We start from the raw sequence: 21942 nt of genomic DNA, 5'->3' as shown, positions 1-21942 counted from the left end.
ATGTCACTCCTGGTCTGATTGGGAAGGGGACCAGAGAAAACTACAGAGTCCGACATTGTTTTGGCAAAGTTGCACACCGATTCAATATTGATTTTAGTGATCTCCGATTGGCGTAACCGAGTGTCATTACTGCCGACGTGAATTATGATTTTACTGAAAATCTTTTGAAAATGCAAAATACACAGCTACCCAGTACAACCCATAATGCCATATATTAAAAGTCTTGTACTTACCTTGTTGAAGCTATTCAGAGACACCCTAACATCCAAGTGTTTTGGATGCACAAGTGATTTCCTTTTGTATTTGCTAACACTGTTCATTATATTCAACTGTACAGAATGGAGAAGGAGATTGAGGCCTTGGAAACACAAGAACTCAATATCTCTGCCAATGAAGAAATTGTGGTGAAGCGGCTAAAAGAGGTGGAGAGAACAGCTGAAGACATTATCAAGGTAAGCAAAAATCAAGTGCCTTTTAACACTCAGCTTGCCTTTTTGGCTGTGACACTAATGCATGTCACTTATTAAATACATCTGGGCGGATTAGTGCTACTAGTACGCTAGTATTTGCTTTTCACCTTAGTACGATTAAGAATAATGCACAATGAAAAAGGAAAACAATAAAAGAAATCAAAGACACACACCTGTATTTTGATGTGTTGATGTGTCAACACAGCTCCCAATAACAGATGATGCACATTAAAGGCTGTGTGACACAAAGGACCCATACATACACACTATTGGAGTACTAGTTATGTTTTATTTGCAGCTTTTTTCCAAGATCACTCAGTGGAGATTTTCATGTGGAACAAGGCTTCCCACAGAGGGCCTTCTTCACCTGTATGAACGCTGTCTGGCACTGCTCTGTCCACTGGATCAGATCTGGGTCACCCTTTTGGGTTAGAGCAGTCAAGAGGCTGGCCAGCTCTGCGAAGTTTGGCATGAACCGGTGGCAATAACCAGCCAGCCACAAGAACTGCCTCACCTCTTTTTTTAGTCTTGGGACATGGGCAGTATACGATGGGTGTTGTTTTCACCTCCTGCAGGCCCACTTGCTCACCTCCCCAGATACTGTACCTTCCCTTTGTCTGCTCACACACTTCTTCAGGTTGGCTGTGAGCCCCATCTGCCTCAGAGACTCTAGGACTATGGCCACCTGCTGCACATGCTCTGCACAGGTCTCACTATGGATGATGATGTCATACACCAGGTTCATGAGACACTGGAAAGTTGCTGAACAAGCTGAACGAAAGTGTGACAAATTGGTACAAATCGTACAGAGTGGAGAAGAATGACTTTCTTTAGACTCTGGAGATAAGGGGATGTGCCAGTAGCCACTGGTTAACTCCAGTGTCATGAAAAAGGTGCAATGCCTATCTGATCCAGGAGCTTGTTGACCCGAGACATGACATATGCATCAAACTGTAACAATTCACCTTGTGGTAGTCGCCACAGAACCGTATAGATAAGAACTATGGGGCTAAACCAAGCACTTCTTTCTGAACATTTTTTCTTTATGTTGAGGTAACCTGTAGGGCTGTGAATGCACCATCTCACCAGGACACATTTCAAAATTGTGCTCTGAGTGTGGTATGGCCAGGCAGGGGGGAGAACACATCTGCAAAACACTGTTGCAATGCAGCAACACCCATTCTCTGGGCTTGTGTGAGATGGTCATTACAATGGGGGGAGTTGGGAATAGTGGAATTTGGCACTATCATCTCTCTCCTTCGCCAGGCTAACCAGAGAATTTCCCAAAAGCTTTAAAGCACCAACAACTGGGTGTGTTCCTCTTCTGTGCGACTGTTACAACTCACCCAATACAGTCTATGTCTGATTAATACAAAATTCAGGTAGGCCAGTGCTGTGTCGGGGCGCACCATGTGACCAGTAATTTTTATCACTTGGTCAAAGGCTGAGTATAGAGTTTTGTCATGAGACTGCTGTAGTGGGAAATCTTCCATGGAGTGAATCAGTGCCGTCTCCTCCCCAGAGTCAGCGATGGATGGCCTCGGATCACCGCTGTACACAGCATATACACTACATGCTGCTACAGGTCATGAATGCATCCCCACACACTGCCCCAACAGGTTTTTAAATCATGGCCAATCCGTCCCCAGAATTAAAGGATGTGTCAGGCATGACCTAACCACAGCCTTCCCACTACGCTTTTTGTCCTTGTACTTAATTTCTGGCAGCACAGTAGGATATTTGTGTATGTCCCCATGCATGTACTTAACCTCCACCCACTCTACCTTCAGCAATGCCCCGGGCCAAACCAGAGTTTGGTGGACCAAGGTCTGTGTGCACCCTGAGTCTACAATAGCCTGGTGTATACCCCTTACCACCTTACCACTATGCGTCCCTCGTGGACTGAGGGAAGGTGTCAGAGGGCAAAGTGATGGCAAAGGACCACTCCGCTGTTCCTGTCGGGAGTCCCTTGACAAACTGCTCGAGAATCATCAGATCCAGCAGCTGAGCCTCCACCTTTGTGTGGCCGGGCTTTTTGCGGCCCTATTCAGTACCCCAAGAAGTTTTGGTGGCAGTCCTCGGGCACATGGCCTAGGCCAGGGGTCGGCAACCTTTCTGATGATGAGTGCATCTAAAATTTTCCTCAGAAGTCAATAAATTGCAGTAGCAATTTATTGACTTCTGCAATAAATAAATAGCAATAAATTTAATAACGCTCTATATTAACAGTTACACACTATATAGAACCACTTTATAGAATTATATTTGTTGGCAGATGTTGGCAGATGTTGGCAGCTGTCAGCGAATAGTTATCAGCTATTTTGAAACAAAAAAAAAAACAAAGACTTTTTATCCATAACAGCAAATACAGAAAATGCAAATGCTATTTATGGTCTCCTCACAACAATGATAAGAAAAATAAACTGGGCCAATATGGCATGTTTGTTAATACAGAGACACACATGTTAATATGATCTCTGGTCTCCCACTCAGAGACACAGGTCTCCGAGTGTCCAGCATTCAGAGGCTACCTGAGGACTCGTGTGAGAGAAAATCTGCTCAGACAGACATGTCGAGCCAAATACTGTCAATAAGGCCTCTGCAATGTTCTGAAGACAGTTAAACTTGTCAGGTAGTGACGTCCAGCAGGTGGAAATGCAGCTCCATGAACACGCACAGCTGTGGATTCCAGCTGCGTTCGTAGTTCTGCAAACTTTGACCCCACAGAGTCGAGCTTTTCAGTTCTATCAGCTGCATTTCGATGTCCTCTTTGTCGAGCCAGTTAATGCGAGACAAACCCAGCTGCTCATTAAAGCTTTCTGGTTTAATCAGAAAAGAAAACATTGGTCCATACGCCTGAAAGTCCCGAAAACACATTGTAAATTCTGTCTCGAGTCTACGGATGTATCCGTGTGTTTCCACGGTGCTGCGCTGAGCGAACAGCTGCTGAATCTTTTGAAGTGTTGGAATGTGGAAATTTCAACATCGCTTGAAAAAACTGCCAGCTAGCAACGTCCCTCTCACCAGTTGGCTAAGTTATTTTTAGCCAATTACAAGTTCCATCTGGTAGTTGGGGTTGTTAGCTAAGATACCGTCATTAAGAAGCGGCACAACTAATGTGTCTATGCGAGCTAATTTGCGATGTGCACCGCTGTCCCAGCCATTCATTTTTTAATGCACCTTCTCAGATTAACTCACTGCGTGTCGTGCCCAGGGCTGGACTGGGACAAAAAAATCAGCCTGGGCATTTTGACTAGAGACCGACCCACCAGGTATTAAAGCCATAAAGCCTTTGAATGAAAACAAACGCTGTTGTGACAGTGATGTACAGTCTTGTTGGTATATGTATGATTTTTATACATTTTAAATCAGATAAAAACTTTGGTTTTTATCTGATTCAGATAATTATTTAATAAAAGTGAGACATTTTAAATGAGAATAAGAAAGAAAAGTATTTCTTTGTGCCCCCCTCTCCCTGTTAATGTCCTACCTGCCCCCCTGGCATAACTTTGCTAGACCCACCCCTGCACAGTTACCAGCTGTCAGCTACTTAGAAAAGGATCCTGGTGTTATTTGTCTCTCAGAAACAGTTCATAACTTCAACTCATTCATGTGACCTAAAAGGTAAACCTGTTTCTCCATCACCTGTTCAGCTCTGATGATTCAGTAAGGACATCTCCTGGTTTCATCTTCATGTTTCCCTCTCACCAGATAACCAAACCATATCATGACCAGCAGCTTTACAGCTGTGGCTCCAGCAAACAGCCGATCAGCTGATCATTGATCAGTTTCATGATTGAAGTAGCAACAGGAGTGGGAGGGGCAGAGAATGACAAAAGAAGAGGCAGCTCTGCAGCAAAGACACAGAGTAACTCCAGCTTTGTGTCTTTTTCTATTCTAGCTGAAGTCCGGGACAAACTGTTCCTTCTCAGCTCAATACGAAATGCGTAATATTTTCTCTGAATGCGGGACGATTCCGTTTGTATGGGACAGTTGGCAACTCTAATAATTAACCTTATAAATAAAGTTCACTATCAGTAACATCATAGGACCCACCCAGCTGTATTGAAACTCCATCATGCTAGCTAGCACGCAGTACGAGTTATTGCAACTGACTGTAAAAAGTCAACACAACGAAAATAAACTCCATCTAAACTCGGTTTATATCTGACCCAGATAGACTGCAGGTCATAACTTCTTACCTGAAGTTCAGTTCACCTGACACTCGGACCAGCGGCCGCCTCGGGTCTCTCCTCCTCCTGCCTCCCCTTCCCTCATCCACCTGCTGGCCTCAGTGGAAGCTGTGCCATAGCCACCACCAGAGTTATTTTTACACATCTGGCCAATCCACCACCTCTCATTGTTTATACCATTACAAAAAAAATCATCGGCCCATAGAAACGAAAAATCACAGTCGGCCCAGATGGCCAGTCCAGCTATGGTCGTGCCATCAGTTAACCCTTCGCGTGCCAGCTGTGGCACGTGTGCCCAGGGTTGCCGATCCCTGTTCTAGAGTTTTTAATTCTGCACCTGACCCCACTGCCACGTTAAGTCTTTTATTTGGTCTGCTGTTAGTGATGTCATGTTGCCTTAATGTCATATTATCTTCATACGAGGAGCAGGGTATCTTAATCTTATAATGTTACAACCACATTTGACTTGAACACATTTGACTCGAACTAGGGATGAAGTTGGTAATTAGTAATATTTTAGTTAATGTTACGTGTTAGCTGTTTCATTACAATCAGTTGAGAAAACTATATTTTGATGATGAAGGCAACAGCATCAGCCTTGAGTGTATAGTTTTCATTGCCACACAACTACCAGCAGAAATATATGCCTACAAGAAGAAAATGATCACACAAATAGAATTATAGTGTTAGACTTTAAAATGATAAACTGATATACACACAAAGCACTGTGCATAGTGTACTATAGATGTGTACTGTAGTGTTAATCTGCAGTTAGATCAGTTAAGGTCTTAGACTAAGGCTTGTTCATTGTCCATTGGGGTCACCTTTAAAAACACTAAGTACTCAATTACTGCATTTTTTAAGTGTGCAGAGTAGCTAAATGTGTTTTGCTGGTGTGGTTTCATGCAATCCACGCCAGTTTTACCGAGGACGATGATGATTTGAATTTTCATTGTTGTGAACAGATTCTAGCACCTTTTTAAAGGAATGATGTTTTCTCCTGACTTCCTGCTAACTGCTATGCTATCTGTAAGCTCTGCTTGTTTCTAATAAGATGTTCTCACTGAAGACTGTGTGGGTGGGCTTTGTTGCACAAGCGACTGCTTCGAGTGAATTAGGTGGCAGATAAATGGATTACTCACATTGTGAGGATGCAGTGCAAGGACTAATATGCCTGATTTGCTTTGCTTTCTGTCTTCATTTAACCTAGTGAAATTACTAATGTGACAGCTGTGGACTGCCGTTACTAAACAAGCTGAACTGTAGCACTGCTGTGATGTTTACTTCATGCTTCTTTCACTACTTTGAACCTCAACTACTTTGTCTCCACATATAGGAGGTACACGCAGAGTCCCAACCAGGTGTGCACTTTTTTTAGCTCTTTGATGTGCTGTGAGTAATTTCTCCTGGTAAATGGTTACAAAACTTATTAGAGCTTCATTAAAGCATAATAGCAGCTTTTGCATCATGGGATACTTGGTTATCCCGAGTGTGCTCAGATTACTAGAAACATAATAAAATGTTTATGGCATGATAAAACTGAGCATCAGTTGTGAGAATTCATTCAGAAGATGGATATCAGTTTTCATTTTGATCTGTAATTTCTTGTATAAGTGTCTTTGTTGTCACATACTGGAATAATGTGTCATATTACTAATATAATGAAATCTTAAAAATGGTGACATATGTATATATTTGCCCAAATATAGCTAATCTTGGCTTATGTTGTGCTTGCTTTCATTTCACTGGTCTTATATTCTTCTTAGATGTGACCCATCATGTCCCTTCACCACTACCAGATATGCTATCACTCATTCCACTGGCAGCAGCAGAAACCCATCCTGTATGTGAACTCGGTAGCCATGAACCAAAGAAAGGTATACTTCTGACAGGCTGTAAAATATTACATTGGTGCAGATGGATTAAAATGATCATCCTTCAGCATGATGCTAAGAATACACTGATCAGCCACAATATTGAAACCTATAATATTGATGCTAGTCTATAACAATGTTACCATGTTTCAGTGGTTATGTGACTGGTACATGCTGTTCGTATCATACATCTGATGCCAGCTGTCAGTTTCCTTGCACTGGAAAAATGTAATGTACATTACATCAGTCTTGATGCATGCTCAGTCATCCAGGTAAATCTCCAAAAAGTTGATTCTGTTCATCAGGACGTTTTCACTGGGAGAAATGTTTCGTCATCATCCAGGTGACGTCTTCAGTCTCAGCTGACTGCAGGTTTCAATCTTATAAACAGGACATTTGCATAATGACTGAAACCAGCCCACTGAAGGAACAATGGGATGGGAGGTCAGTTCCTTCATCGTGATTATGCAAATTCTCATGACTATTGATCAACAACCACTGATCAATGGCCATGAGTCCCATTCACAGAGAGTTGGGGAATGGCTGCAATCACAGCATTGTAAGATGGTGACAGATGTACCCTTAGGCCCCTCCTTCATTCAGAGATGGTCTTTCCCTTTTCATGTAAATGGCCTCCTTGACTCCGCCCTCAAACCAGCGTTCCTCCCTGTCCAGGATGTTACATCCTCATCATTGAAAGAGTCCACTGGCCTGTAGGTAAATAGACTGCAGAGTCCTGGCCTGACGAGGTAGCTCTTCTGTGTTGTAGCCAGAGGTTGTTTGGTTTCCCCGATGTATAAATCCTGCCAATCCTCCTGCACTTAACAGCGTACACTATGTTACTCTGTTTGTGTCGGGGGACCCGATCCTTGGGGTGGATCAGTTTTTGCCGCAACATGTTTTGGGGTTTTACAGCCACAGATACGTGGTGTTTAGAAAAACTGCGTCTCAGCTGCTCCGATACTCCTGACACGTACGGGATCACTACAGGTTTTCGCTTAGTCATTGGTTGTCCTTCTCTCCTGGATCAGCTGGAGGTTTCTTTAGGAGCCTTTCCAGCTCTGACAAAAGTCCAGCTGGGGTAACCACATTTACTCAGGGCCTTCCTGATGTTCTTCTGCCTCTCTGGCTGCTGTGTCAGTGGGGATGGTGTTCGTTCTGTGTTATAGCGTCCTGATGACACCCAGTTTGTGCTCCAGTGGATGATGAGAGTCAAACCTCAGATACTGATCCGTATGTGCAGGTTTACGGTACACGTCAGCTTTTAGATGTCCTCCATTACTGATGGAAATCTCAGTCTAAGAAGGCTAACCTGCCACTGTTCATATCCTCCCTGGTGAATTTGATGTGTCGGTCCACCGAGTTAATGTGATCCGTGAATTGTGGTACATCCTGAGATTTGATTTTCACCCAGGTGTCATCCACATACCTGAACCAATGGCTTGGTGGTGTTCCAGGGTAGGATAGCAAAGCCCTCTTTTCCACTTCTTCTGTGTACAAATTGGCCACGATGGGTGAAACTGGGAGCCCATGGCACCCATGATTCTGCCTGTAGAACTGACCCTTGTATGTGAAATATGTGGAAAGAAGACGCAGTTCAAACACACTTGGTCGATGCTGAGAGCGGTCCTGTTGCTGCAGTCAGAGACTGAAGAAGTCACGTGGATGACTGATGAAATGTTTCTCCCACTGATAACGCTGCGTCCAGATGAACAGAACCAACCTTTCGGGTACATTACACAACTTATCTATATAAAACTTTAGACACATAACACACTGATCAATAATTAGTCATTTGTTATCTTGTAATTAGCCAAACTAATGAAAAAAGGTCTGTTACAGTTGGGTAACGATGATGTGAATATTTGAGCGACGATGAGGTTGAAATGAGTTTAAGACTCAAAAAATGTGTTTTAAAGTGGACTTTTAGCTGCATCCTGTCCGAGTTCTCAATATTTTATGTTACATTTGTTTACAAATTGAGAATTAGTTCAGGACTACATGTTGTAAAAAAACATTTTAAAAGGCACAGTGTCTGAAAGTCAGAGCGAGAACCATCTAAAGTCTCAATACAGCAACACTGAGTTTGATTACCCTGACTCGTGTCTGCTCTCAGTCCTTTTGCACTGCAGGACAAATCCAAAAGACATAAGGATTGCAGATTCAGACTGGATGTGTATCCACTTTGGATCCAGCTTATTCTTTCCCAAAATGATCTGTATTCTTTATTTAAAATGAAAACTGTGCTGAAATATTTAAAATCAATGAAATCGTAGACTTTTTTGTTTGCCTTTCCTGATAAAACATGCTGTCCTGTATTTTTCAGTAAAATGTTGGGTAATTCGTGACCACAGAAAGTATAAAAACTGGTTTTCAATGGTTTTCATTCTTTTGTCACGCACATGCTTAACTGAGCGTGAGCTTACTCAGAGTTGAGACTCTTGGCCTTGCTTACATAGTGTTACTCAACTTAGACTTCATGGTTAAACTGTTGTTGAATATGTTATTGAGTTTGTTGAAGATACTTCCTGGGGCTTCTTCCAGAGGCCTGGGACCTACCACAAAGCTCAGGCAACATACCAGGGGGATGCTTCCCTTATTCCATTTCCCAGATTATATCATTCTTTTTCCACAGAAAATGATCCCTATGACTGCTACCTATTTTATGACGTGGTGATTAAAAGTCTATAAATCTGTTGTAAAAAGCACAGGCAATAAATGCTGACGCAAATCTTAATTTAGTATTTTAGTGATAGAGCATAAAATAAATATTGTAATTCCAGAAAATTATCAGTTTGTATTTCTAAGGTGATGGCTGTACTTTAGAGCACTGCAACTGTTTATTGTCCCACAACCTGATAAAGAAGGTTTGTGACTTTGTCACAGATCAAAGTGAAATTAACATGCGTGATTCCACAGGAATTCTTGGTGTGTGTCCTGTGTTCTAGTAGCTTCAGTTTCAACAGTGTAACATAGACTCAGCAGCAGATTAGAATCAATTACAATATTTATACATTTTTGATATCACCAAGTAAATACATGCATGCACAGTTTGCATTTCAATGGTTGTAGTAAGATAGACTGAAGCAGCACGTATCAAATGCATTCCCCCAGCAAAAAATCTATATTGTACGTAAAAGCTTTTGTTACTGTAGTTGTTTCCTGAGCATTTCTGATGCCTTAGTTGTAGGGATACAATTGAAGAGTGAAACCAAATCAAAGGACAATATGATTTTATCTGATTCAGTGTACGTTTGTGGACAGCATTAGGGAACACACACATAAAGAAAAGTGTTATCACATGTGGTTATTCCAACTGGGTCTTCAAGACGCACAGGAAAGAAGGTCAGAAACCAACTGGGGAGAAACAGAATGACAAATGGAACGACACTGCCATCCCTTATGTAGCAGGTCTGTCAGAGAAACTCCAAGCACAACATCAACATCCCAATGCACTTCCGACACGGGCACACCCTTAGATGGAAACTAGGTCTGTCGAGGTCTGTGGAATTACAGACTGAGTGTGATGTGTAGGACCCAAATCCAAACGCTCGGAGACAGAATCATCTTATAAACCATGATGATGACCCACGAACAAAAGACTAAGCATAAAATACAAAAAGAAACCAAAGTATATCAATAGAACTTAGGAACATAAACCATTTCTCAAAACCCAACTCTAAACACAGAAAGAGCCCGACCAGAAAGACCAGAACCATGACAGGTAATCCCAAGGACAAAACTCACAAACAAACAAGCTAAGCAGCATAGTGTATGCTGTGGGGTGCAGGGAGAAGTGCTTAAAACTTCTGCATTGGAGAAACTAAACAGCCAGTCCATAAACAAATTGCACAACATAGAAGAGCCACCTCAACAGGACAAGAGATAGCTGTACTGTAAGGATACAGGTCACTCATTTGAGGATGCCAATGTTTACACTTTGGATGAAGAAGACAGATTTGAGAGAGAAGTAATATAGACCATGCAGTCCTCAGATCCCTTCCCAGGTGCCTCAACCCATCAGTTGACCTTAGTATGTCACATGGTTTCCCGTGAAACCCCTGGTGTTAATAACTCATGCCTTTTTTCATACCCTGGCTCTTGTGATGACGCACATGATTGATAGTGGGTCAGTGACCCTCTTCAGGGTCAACCCCCACTAGTGTTTGAATACCTGGGACTTTCCACCATTTGGTTTTAGAAGTAAACAAGTCTTTTGGATGAGAGGTGAAAATCACAAAATTTCACAAAAGTCCACTGGCTTTGTTTCCAAGCTCCTTAGCCTACTGTGGCCTTAATGACTGAGAACCTACACAGACATATTGGCCTGTAGTGTTGTTCACCACATTCCCACTGAGCTCTTGATGATGGCTCTTAGGCACTTGTTCATCTTGTACAGTTCTAAGCATCCCAGGCATTGAGTCACAGGTTTTCTTGTAGTTGATGGAGATGTTGCACAGGTTGTTCAGTCTGATCTTGCAATCTCGAGTACCTGCTCTGTCTACTAGCAGCTGGTGTTTTTCTCCTGCTGGTTTCTGCTAGTTCCTTTCTGGGCTCATGTATTGAGCCATGTACCTGTTCATCTTAGCCACTATGACGACTGCAGGAGCTTTCATGAGGTGCTGAGGGAGGTTTTCTGTCATTAAATACAAAGAAAACTCTTCCAAATCAAGCATTAGAAGAAAATTCAGCAATATGAACTTTATTTGAACAATATTTATTGTCCAGTACATGTCCTAAGAGTTCATCTATGTCTTTCATTCCAGCTACATTTGCTATGAAGATCAGTGTGGAAAATGATAAGAAAACAGGCAAAAGTCATGTGGTGTCAGCTTCAACCATCATCCCAGAAACCATCCAAAAGAATGGGATAAAGGTGTATGATGATGGACGTAAGTCTGTGTATGCACTGCACCCAGGGACAACTAAAATCCATAGTGAAACAGTTGGAGAGATGACCCCTACCGAGGTAGAAGAGCTTCTGCATCAGGCCGCTGATAGGAATGTACCTACTGAGGTGCAGTACCATCTACCTGTCTATTCTGTGCCCTATATAGGGACGAATAGGCCATCAACACCAAGGAAATCAACTAAATCACTAACAAAAAACTCAAAACCCAGCCCCTTACGGAATGTAAACTCATTCAAAACTGGATCTCTAATCCTAAATGAGAAAAACCACTGCAGCCAAGGCCTGCAGGAACAAAAACCCCCAAACAAAACTCCTCTATCGATCTGTCAAGACTCGACTTTAAAAGTACGAAGAGTTGGAGAAGGGGCCAAACTGCACTCTCGAGAGCAGGCCAAGTGTGAGACCTTTCTAATACCACAGTCACACTTTAGCACCAAGTGTCCAAGAGCATTTGCCAACAGCACAACAGATACAAGCAGTCCAAACACAGCAGCTCTTGTTTCAGTTAAATTCAGGCCTGAAGGAATGCCTGGACCCAAAGAGCCAGTCTACAGAACATTAGATAGATCTAGTTCTTCACTCGTCCACCATAAATTTGATCCTGATCCCTTGCTAGGCACCTCAGGTGACTCTAACAAAGATTTACCCTCTTGTGCAGAAAATAATGTCTCTCTGAACCTTGTCAGCACTCTGCCAGGGGAGCTAGAACCCATATCAATGATCTTCATGGGCTACGAGAATGCTGAGGAGGAGGAAGACATTCAAGCTGAGTTGGTGATTATTGACAACAGTTCTGATAATAACGACAACGATGAGGATGAAAATGAAATCAACAGGGAAGAGTATCTTTTATACCACCCACAGGGGTACAGAAGCAAAGTATTTCAACCCAAGGTGCATACAGCTAAGGTCATAGAGCTCAGAGACATTACAGATACCTAAAGAGACCAGGAGGATTTAGGACTCCACAAGCCAACATTCATCCACAAGTATGGAAAGCACAGTCCTTATTTACAGGAGCGGTCAAAATGGAGACGATGAAGCTCAGTCAAACAGGAAAACGAGAAACTGAATTGTTAGGAAAAGAACTGGGAATAGAATTTGTTAGGTGATTTTTCTTCCCCAACATTTGTCTTTTTTTCTGGTGAATGTGCTCATGCATGCATTTTCTGCTGCCAAGCCAATGTAGTACTTCTCAGCCTGCCAATCTTTAATAATAATAAATTGTGATTCGTGCCATTATGAAACCTTAACTTCTCTTGAGTGATAGAAACACCTGATAGACTTTTTGTTTATTAGTAACTGTGCCACTGGAATTTAAATTTTATCATTCAGTTAGTTTGTTGCTTTGTAACTGAGTTGCATTAAATGGTACTGTGCTGTGAATCAACCTGTGCTCATACCTTTGATCTAAGTTCATTTGTTTGGTCAAGTCTATGTCTTAAATTTCTGATGGCAGTTATCTACCAAATTTCCTTGTTTCTAGTGCACTTTAGGAGTTGGAATGGGAAAGTCTGGTATTGGCGGGGCATAAACATGTCAAAATATTAAAACCTTTGTTGTAAAAATATTAAATATATCATTTTATTACGATGTCCGTCCTCATAATTTAGTCAGCTTGAACTTTGATTAGATGATTTCTAATTTTACCTTTCATTTAAATGTTTTCTGAATATCAAAAATATCCTTCCTTTGGGACTGCACCTGCTCACTCCTTTTTTGTAAATAGCCTTTGTGTTGGACTTCATATACCATGTTTTCTGCACTATAAGGCGCACCTAAAATCCTTTAATTTTCTCAAAGATCGACAGTGCACCTTATAATTGGTGCGCCTCATGTATGAATTCTGGTTAGGCTTACTGACCGATTTTATGTGGTACACGGCGCTCAAAAATCTATCAAAAAATGTTGTAGTATGACTTTGCTAAGCTACGAAGCCGCACCGCTTGATGGATTGTCTGAGCATTACGATTACCGTAGTCAGGAGCCTCGCGGAGTAATCTGGGTCCAAAACTCCGTCATCTTCAGGTCCCAAAGTCAAACGAACACTGTGGCGCCAATGAGAGTTACAAACTGTCTAAATTCTTTCACCTTTAATAAAATGATCAGCGTTGCTGCTTTAGTTTAGTTAGCAGGAAGTTAGCTCGCGAGTTTCCACCTAAGCATGATATTGCATGTTCTGACTGAGAGATTTCTGAAACATTCAAACGTACAGCTCTGCTATCACTTCCAACATAAATGAAGACAGGAAACTAAACAGCAGTGACGTTTGTAGGGTTACTGAAGTTGGGCTAGCTGGTATATAATGATGTGCTACGTGATCGCTAGTGACACAGCTATGTTAGCATAAACACAGCCCGTTTCACAGTGTAGGGTTGCCAACCGTCCCTTAAAATACGGAATCGTCCCGTATTTAGAAACAAAAGTACACGTCCCGTATTGAGCTAATAAGGGACGCACTTTGTCCCGTAATACAGTGAGAATCAAAAGTAGTCTATAAATGTTTATGGAATTAACGCTTTGTTGGAAAACATAATTCCCAGCCCCTCTCCTGCTTTGTGACCAATGAGCTGACAGCACACTTATGACAATTCGAGTTTGACAATTCAGATTACCGCTCATCTCATTGGTCGAGGAAAGGTCGCTTACGGAGAAAATACCGGAAGACAACAGATGACCACAACAACAAGCATGGCCAACAGGGGAACAAATGCCGACACTGCGGTGCAAGTCTCGGACGACAGTACACCTAAAGCTGGGCAGACACTGTGCGATTTTTTCAGTCACGTTATTCAGCTCCTGCTCAAACTGCACGATTGACTCACAGGGGTTAGAAGTTCATAGGTCACGATGCAGGTCTCACACTATACGACCCGATGCTCTGATGCGACCTGAGTGCTCACACTGTGCCTCCATAACATGAAGGTTATAACAGAAAATCTGTCGCTCGCTCTCTCTGTCTTTCACTCACACAGACACACCACCACCATCAACTTTGTTAAATTGCTAATGAAAAACATGATCAGGCAGCTGTGATTGAGCAGCATGTAAATCCAACTATTTTCAGGGTTGTTGTGGTCGTGATCATTTTGTGATGCCACATGGAAGTTCTACAAGTTGTGCCTCCATCGCTTGTGTCCAGATCACACGCTGCACAGCCGTGCTGCTCCGTCTTTTTCACCGACGTTTACGTGTTTGCGCGTGAGCAGTGTGAGCGGCTCACGAGCGATTGATGATCGGGAGCTGGTCGTGAGGTGTTAATCACTTCTCGTTACCCCACGTATACTACACGATGCACGATGAAGTAAGCGCAGTGTAAGCCCAGCATTAGAGCAGCAATGATTGTTCGCTCAGAAAAAGAAAAAAAGGCTGCAAAAGCACAGGGAGGAATGGGAAAAACACCTGGCTGGAAAAGTGCACGATAACACCTATAAAGCGCACTGCACTGTGTGCCGGCGCACTTTTTCCATAGGCATGCTTCTAGTGGTGGGCACATGAAGAACATGAGGGGCGTGAAAGCTCGGGGAACCCTTAACCATTTTTTTGTCCACCAGGCCACGGCAGAAGCAGATATGGTATGTAAACACTGGTTTGTTGTTTAAACCCTCTGGTTAAGGTTAATATGGGCATGTGCAGTGAATATCAGCGCTATGTGGCCAGAAGTGTGATAATATAATTTATTTTGTGTAATAAACAACTGCAAGGATAGATGATTACAACAAATAGATGACTAATACATAAAAGTAATAGATGAATAATGATGATGAGTTATGATGCGTAATCATGGGAACAAGCGGGTTTTAGAAACAGGAGCAGCTGATTAGCATTAGAAAAGCTGAAATACTCAGCTGAAGCCAATTGTACTAAATGCACTAAATGTGCACTGTTACAAGAATGTTTTTCGTTCTATTGCTTTCTATTAATTTATATAATTTTAAGTTAAGCAGGACAGAGTTCTTTTGAAGAAAGATTTACTTATATTCTCAAAAGTTAAGCATGACAGGCTTCTGTTTAAGAAAGAGACCTGTTTTACTGTGTTAATGTTGTCATTTTGAGCTAAAACTAAATGGCTAAATGATCATTTGTTTCCCATATGGTCATATCACAAAGAATATGCATCTGCTTAAATCAACTTCAAGTCAAATGCTTAAAAAATAATTTCACACACAAAAAAAAGAGCTACCACACTGGGAAGGGTGAAGACAACTGGGTTGCCCGGCCCTGGCCACGAGGTGTCCCTTATTTATTTTTCAGGGACTTGGCAACCCTAGACACAGCTATGTTAGCATAAACACAGTGAAGCTGGAGGATGAACGCTAACTTTTTTCCTCTCGATAAAAGTTAACGTGAAGGTTCCTGATGGTTAGAGACAAATGCAATCGCATGGCAGGATGCTGTAAATGGACCAAACTTCAGTCAGGAGAACAACTGAGATAATCCATCCACAATACGAGGTTAGTCATTAATATACTGCAACAACATGGGAATAGAGCAGCTGCAGAGAATTCAGCATTGATGAATCAATGGTACAGAAATGGAGGAAGCAAGAAGAATGAGTTGAGTAAAGTTTGACTTATCTGCCTGTTTTGTTTTGCTTGATGCACCTAATAATCCAGTGGGTGTGAGACATATATATATATATATATATATATATATATATATATATATATATATATATATATATATATATATATATCAGGGACTTGGGTAGCTGTACTTTTCTGCAGCATTAACATTCTATGCTGTAGAGCTCAGGTGGTAGAGCAGGTCACCTACTGACCGGAAGGTTGCTGGTTCAATCCCTGGCTCCTCCAGTCTGCATGTCAAGTGTCCTTGGGCAAGATACTAACCCCACGTTGCTCTCCGATGAATCCATGCTTGTGTGTGAATGTAGTTAGAAAAGCACCCAGTTTAGAGACAGTGCTTGTGAGAATGGGTGTGATTGGGTGAATGTGGCATGTTGTATGTATTTGAGTACAGAGAGTAGAAAAGTGCTATATAGCAATCAGTCCATTTACTATTCTGTCCCAGCACAAACCATTTGCCTCTTCCTTCTAAAGTTGATCATTAGCCCTCTGTTCTTGTTCACATTCAGATGCAGATGATTTCTCTAAGCACTGCTCCTGCCTGTCAATAGCACATGCAGCCACTGCAGAATGAGCACAGACTGAGCTGTACTGACAGTCTGAGGTGAAATGGAATGGAGACAACACAGTACCCTGTGGAGCTCTGAATTTCACATCACCAAATCACACACACAGTTTTATGGTACTACACTGACACAGCTCATCCTCAGATACTGTGCCTGTCTGTCAGGCGCTCAGTGATCCATGAAATGGTGGATGAATTTAGAGAGATGTCCTGTAGCTTCTTCTCTCTCAGTATCAGTGGCTGAATGGTGTTTAAAAAAATCAAAGAAGGCGAGCCCCCCCAAAGACTAACCTCTTTGCTGCATCCAGTCACAGATTTGGTTTGTATGCTAACTGCAGAAACTCTCTAGATGTTTTCACCTGTGGTTTTAGCTGGGTCAAGAAATACACTGTGAGGGCAACTGGTGAATACTCATTAACTTCAGATGTTCCATTCTCTGTTAAGATAATCATGTACTGCTCCACTAATGTTGAGGTCGAATCTCTGAGCTGACAGAAAGTGCTAGGTACGGTTTTACTGCACCAGCAGTTTGGCGTCATTGTCAAACTGAAAAATGAAGCCGTAGCACGATGGAAAGCAAATCTTACTGTATTATTCTGTGTTTATACTTCCCCAATAACCACTGGCTCAAATGCAGCCCCAAACCATGACACAGCCAATTTAACTGTCTCCTGACCTCCAACATACACATCCACAATTAACTGAATCAAGATGTCAAATTTGGGTTCATCACTCCATAAAACTTGTTACCACTGACTTTCATGAGGGTAATGCTCCAGTCTTCATCAACAGTAACAGGGTGGAGTGTGTACCATGGTTTAGATTCCATGGGATCTCCTAAGATCTATCAAGGAAAGCTAACATCACAGCTCTGTTGGATAAGGTCACTTTTCCTAAGAAGGCTAAAAATGCTCCCCCTACAGGTGCTGCCGACCAACTACAGCCGGGGTGTCCAAACTTTTTTCACTGAGGGCCACGTACATAAATATATAGGAGGGGCTGGGCCGCTTACTAGAAATTAGGTATATAACCTTAACTTTAGTGTATTAAAGTTAGAAAAATCACTTAAAAGTGGTCAAATGTGTTATATTGTTGAATATAATTAAAGCTGCCTTCATCACAGCTTTCCATAAATGGATCTTTATTGATTTATTCAGAAAAAGCTTTGGTAGCTCGTTCTCAGAACAGCCTTAGATTTCTTCTTAGACAGCACAGAGAAAAACAATGAAGATGGGACGGGTACATTTCAAGCCTGTTATTTAAGTTATTAGGCTCAGCAACACATCTATTAACGTTCGCTTCAAACGATTATCAACATTAACAGGCTGAACTGGACTTAATAACAGGAGTGCATCATTTTAGTAGATTATTCTGGTGAGTATCAGCTGCGCTGGGTATGTAAATCGGGCCATCCAGCTGTGGTGCTGATCACCACTCGTGCCAAAATTCAAATGTCACTTGATCGAGGAGCAGATGTGCATCAGATGAGATCAGCTGACTACGTGTGCGTGCGCTGTGCGTATAAAGAAAGTGTTACGCAAAACCAGGGTAGTGACAGAATCAATGCGCTTTATTGATATTTGAAGCATGTGTGCACGTGCATGCTTATTAACACACGGGTACTGTGGAATAGATTTTTAAAGCGCTCGTGCTCTCGTCCACTCCCTGCAAAAAAAATAGCAGCTGTGCGGCGTCTGTGGCGTCGGTGCTCTCATCACATGCGATGCAGTAAAAATCAAAAGCGCAGCTTCATCAGACAGGTGCAGTTTAATGTTGGCTGACGAGTTTTCAATGCGTCGCACGACTGGATTTCTGGACACGCTGACGTTGTTGAAGTTCTGCACTTTTTCCGGGCACATTATTTCGGTGACTTTAACGAGGCCGTGTTTTATGAGGTCTCCATCTGAAAAAGGCTCGCCATGTCTTGTGATGAGTTGGGCGACCTCATAGCGGCTATTGGAGCCTTCTCCTGGACCTTTTGAGCACAAAGAAATACTGTTGCTGACCCCACAGGAGAGCTACCCTTTGCTTTAATTTCTGCTCTGGCTCAGCACCAGTGTCGGATGCACAGGCCTGATGTTTGGTTTCATAATGACGTCGTACATTCTCCTCTTTCATAACTGCCACAGTCTCAGTGCAGATCAAACAGACACACTTTGTCTTGAACTCTTTGAAGGAATCTTCACTCTCCCACCATGTCTGAAATTTTCTGCACTCACTTTCTACTTTTCGCTTCTTTGGTTCTGCCATGTTTAGTAACTTGGGGTAAATTTCTTCTGTGATGTCCTTTTTGGTGGAGCAACTGCCTTGATCAACAGCAGCTCCCCCTGGTGTTAAAACTAAGAAGTGCAATACACTCAAGCAAAAGTTGAAGTGCGGCCATATTCTATTTAATTTATAAAATGACGGGCCAATTAAAAATGGCCCTGAACTACAGCTATACCACAGAGACCTTTTTCATATCCTAACATCTTCACAGCAGCAGATCAGGAAACAGCTGCTTGGGTTAAGAGACTGAACGATTTCTTGACAAAATTTCTTCGCCGTGCTGTAAAAGACTCACTGTCAGTTTTGTAAATGCTCGATTGCAATTTGCAGCAGATTGCTGCTAAGCCTGGCCCAACCAGTTATTAGGTTTACGGGGAATCACTTTTTCCCACAGGGCCACGTGGGTTTGGATTTTTCCCCTTTAATCATAAATGCCTTCATTTAGAAAGTGCATTTTTACTTCTGGTATCTTTGTCTAATATTTACATTTGTTTGATGATCTGAAGCATTTAAGTGTGAGCAAACACACAAAAAAATAGGAACTTAGGAAGAGGGCAAACACTTTTTCACACCACTGTCCATCCTGGTTAAGAATTTGTCACAATGTTACTGGAGACCAAGGAGATGAGTAAGTATCTGGTTAGACACAAACACCAGGAAGCTTACTGCAGTCCTGGGGCCCGTTCTTCGTACCTCGCTTACTACATCCAAGATCAAATGACACATCCAAGACCAAATCATCACGCTAACTTTGAGCTCGCTAATCCGGTTCTCCGAACACACCTGTTGTTGACGATTAGTACAGCTGGATGAAGTAATGTGAGATCACTGGGTGGCTTAACAGGAGCTACGCATCGATAGTAGAAACATTGATCGGCAACCCTTTGATTGGTCGGCGAAAATGTCGAAGGAGCGTGCTCGGTATTTTTCGGCAGCAGAGCAAGAACTCTTGAGTGAGGGATTTCAGGAGTTTCAGAGTCTAATTAAAACGCAAGGGAACACTGCAAAGGCTGCAAAAGCAAGGAGAGAGGGCTGGCAGAAAGTTGCTGACAAATTAAACTCGTAAGTAATTTAATAATAACAATCATAATGGAGTGGATTTATATAGCGCTTTACAAGGCACCCAAAGCGCTTTACAATGCCACTATTCATTCACTCTCACATTCACACACTGGTGGAGGCAAGCTACGGTTGTAGCCACAGCTGCCCTGTGGCAGACTGACAGAAGCCAGGCTGCCATATCGCACCATTGGCCCCTCTGGCCAACACCAGTAGGCGGTAGGGTAAATTTATTGTATCACACTATATTATCCAATATTATATTACATTATATCATATTATATTATATTACATTATATCCCCTTTCACATTAGAGCCACAACAGGACCCACTAGAACATGGGAACAAGTAAAAGTGAAATATAAGAATATTCTACAGAATGGTAATATTTATCACTTATATTGATTTTAGTCTCTTGGAAAGAGACCCTGAAATAATCTGTTTGTTTATAACAGCAACCAAGAAAAGGGCAGAGCAACAAAAGACAGGTGGTGGTCCTGCACCCCCTCGTCAACAAGTTGGTTAAGTGAATAATACCCTCACGGGAAAATCGATATCTCTCTATGAGCACACTGTCGCGCTGAGCTAAAGGATCCTGTCTGTCCCGCAATATACGCTGAATTCTGAGGACTCTCCTTATCAATCTTGCACCTTCCGCAATGGGTGGCTCGCGTAAACGGACAGGACATGGCTGCGACAGACTTCCCAAATCCACCTTCGCTTTTATAGCCGTGGTCTCTCATCCTGATTACATGAAGTAATTTACAATTACTACTCTGAAATATGAATTACATCTGTAATAATCACATACATGTAATAGAATGTTAATAGTACATTTCCCTTTTTTAGGAAATGACCTGTATGTATCTGTGTGACATCAATAAAAGGATCAAGTGCTGCATTACCTTTAGTTACATTGATAATATTTATTTATGGTGAAACAGTGGTGGAATATCGCTGTTGCTTTCATATAAATGAAGCGGACATACCTGCGTGGCCGCGATCTAATCCTGTTTACATAAAGTAAACCTGCTCCCGAGCAGGTTTACGCTTACGGATCTGTTGCTATGACAGCAAGTCCCGGATGAGCTTCGGGGAACCGAACGATCCAAGATCACGCGGAATCATCAACAATCTAATCCAGCTAACTCACTTAGCGAGGTACGAAGAACGGGCCCCTGTTATTGGGTATGGATGTCAGGATTGGTGTTGGTTATGAAAAGAATCTCTTAATGAAAATGTTGAAGCTTCTGGGATCTCAGAAACATGAAAGTGTCTTAAATCAGTTTAACATAAACCAGTGGCCTTGGAAACACTTCCAGTTCTCTGAAAGTCTGTGAGTAAATCTAGGAAGAGCTAACACTTTCCTAAAGATATTATGGTCTCACGTGCTAGTTTCAAGTCATATTAAAACAATATGCAGTCAATTTGTAAATGATAGTCATTATAAGAGACGGTACTAGGTAATATTAAAGTTCTAATGTTAAGCCACACAACATTAAAGTAACAGTTACCGTTTTTAATATGAAAGAAAAAGAATCTTTAGATGCTGTACAGAAGCACAAAAATGAGGCTTAAGCTCGTGCAAATTGATCTGGTAAGCCAGAATAATAAATAAGAACAAATAAGAAAAACTCTTGTTTCTTTTCAGCACTGTGGCCAGGTGGACAAAGAGTCAGTCTGTTGAGCAGAGGATTTGTTTAAACTTAAGAACTTCATGAATTTCTTCAGAAATAACATTTTAACCATTAAAGAAACAAATCCTTACCAACTCACATAACTTCTTATTATTAGGAATACCCAGAATAGAAAAGAATAGCCCCTCACTGTCATTGTACATGGACAAAGAAATGATGGGTGCTCCACACCAACTGTACAGGAATAAAATATAAACAGTCAGACACGAGGAATAGATAAAAACAAGGCAGAGGAACACTTTGGAGAACAAAGTGCTTGGAAGCAGTGCAAAAGGACTTGGTCTGAGTATTGAGTCCATATGTGAGTGGCCTCAGTGA

At 41.9% G+C, this 21942-nt stretch overlaps 2 protein-coding genes across 4 annotated transcripts in view; both read left to right on the top strand.

Annotated features, from left to right (window-relative positions):
* Window positions 1–21942, top strand: part of palmdb (palmdelphin b) — an 85260-nt gene that overhangs the window by 37118 nt on the left and 26200 nt on the right. For all 3 annotated transcript variants that reach the window (XM_085467406.1, XM_085467405.1, XM_085467404.1), the window contains exon 5: window positions 338–452. In XM_085467406.1, the coding sequence (XP_085323532.1) occupies window positions 338–452 (115 nt within the window). The remainder of the gene's footprint in view (window positions 1–337; window positions 453–21942) is intronic.
* Window positions 6031–13024, top strand: LOC146701069 (palmdelphin-like). The gene is made up of 2 exons (XM_085467408.1): window positions 6031–6540; window positions 11304–13024. The coding sequence occupies exons 1-2, from the start codon at window positions 6339–6341 to the stop codon at window positions 12389–12391; spliced, it is 1290 nt and encodes a 429-aa protein (XP_085323534.1). The 5' UTR covers window positions 6031–6338; the 3' UTR covers window positions 12392–13024.

Source organism: Copadichromis virginalis, linkage group LG9 (assembly GCF_057382275.1).
Source record: "Copadichromis virginalis isolate Kocher_CV1m ecotype Utaka linkage group LG9, C_Virginalis_male_GT1.1, whole genome shotgun sequence".
Taxonomy (NCBI): domain Eukaryota; kingdom Metazoa; phylum Chordata; class Actinopteri; order Cichliformes; family Cichlidae; genus Copadichromis; species Copadichromis virginalis.
This window is presented reverse-complemented; position numbering and strand designations above follow the sequence as displayed.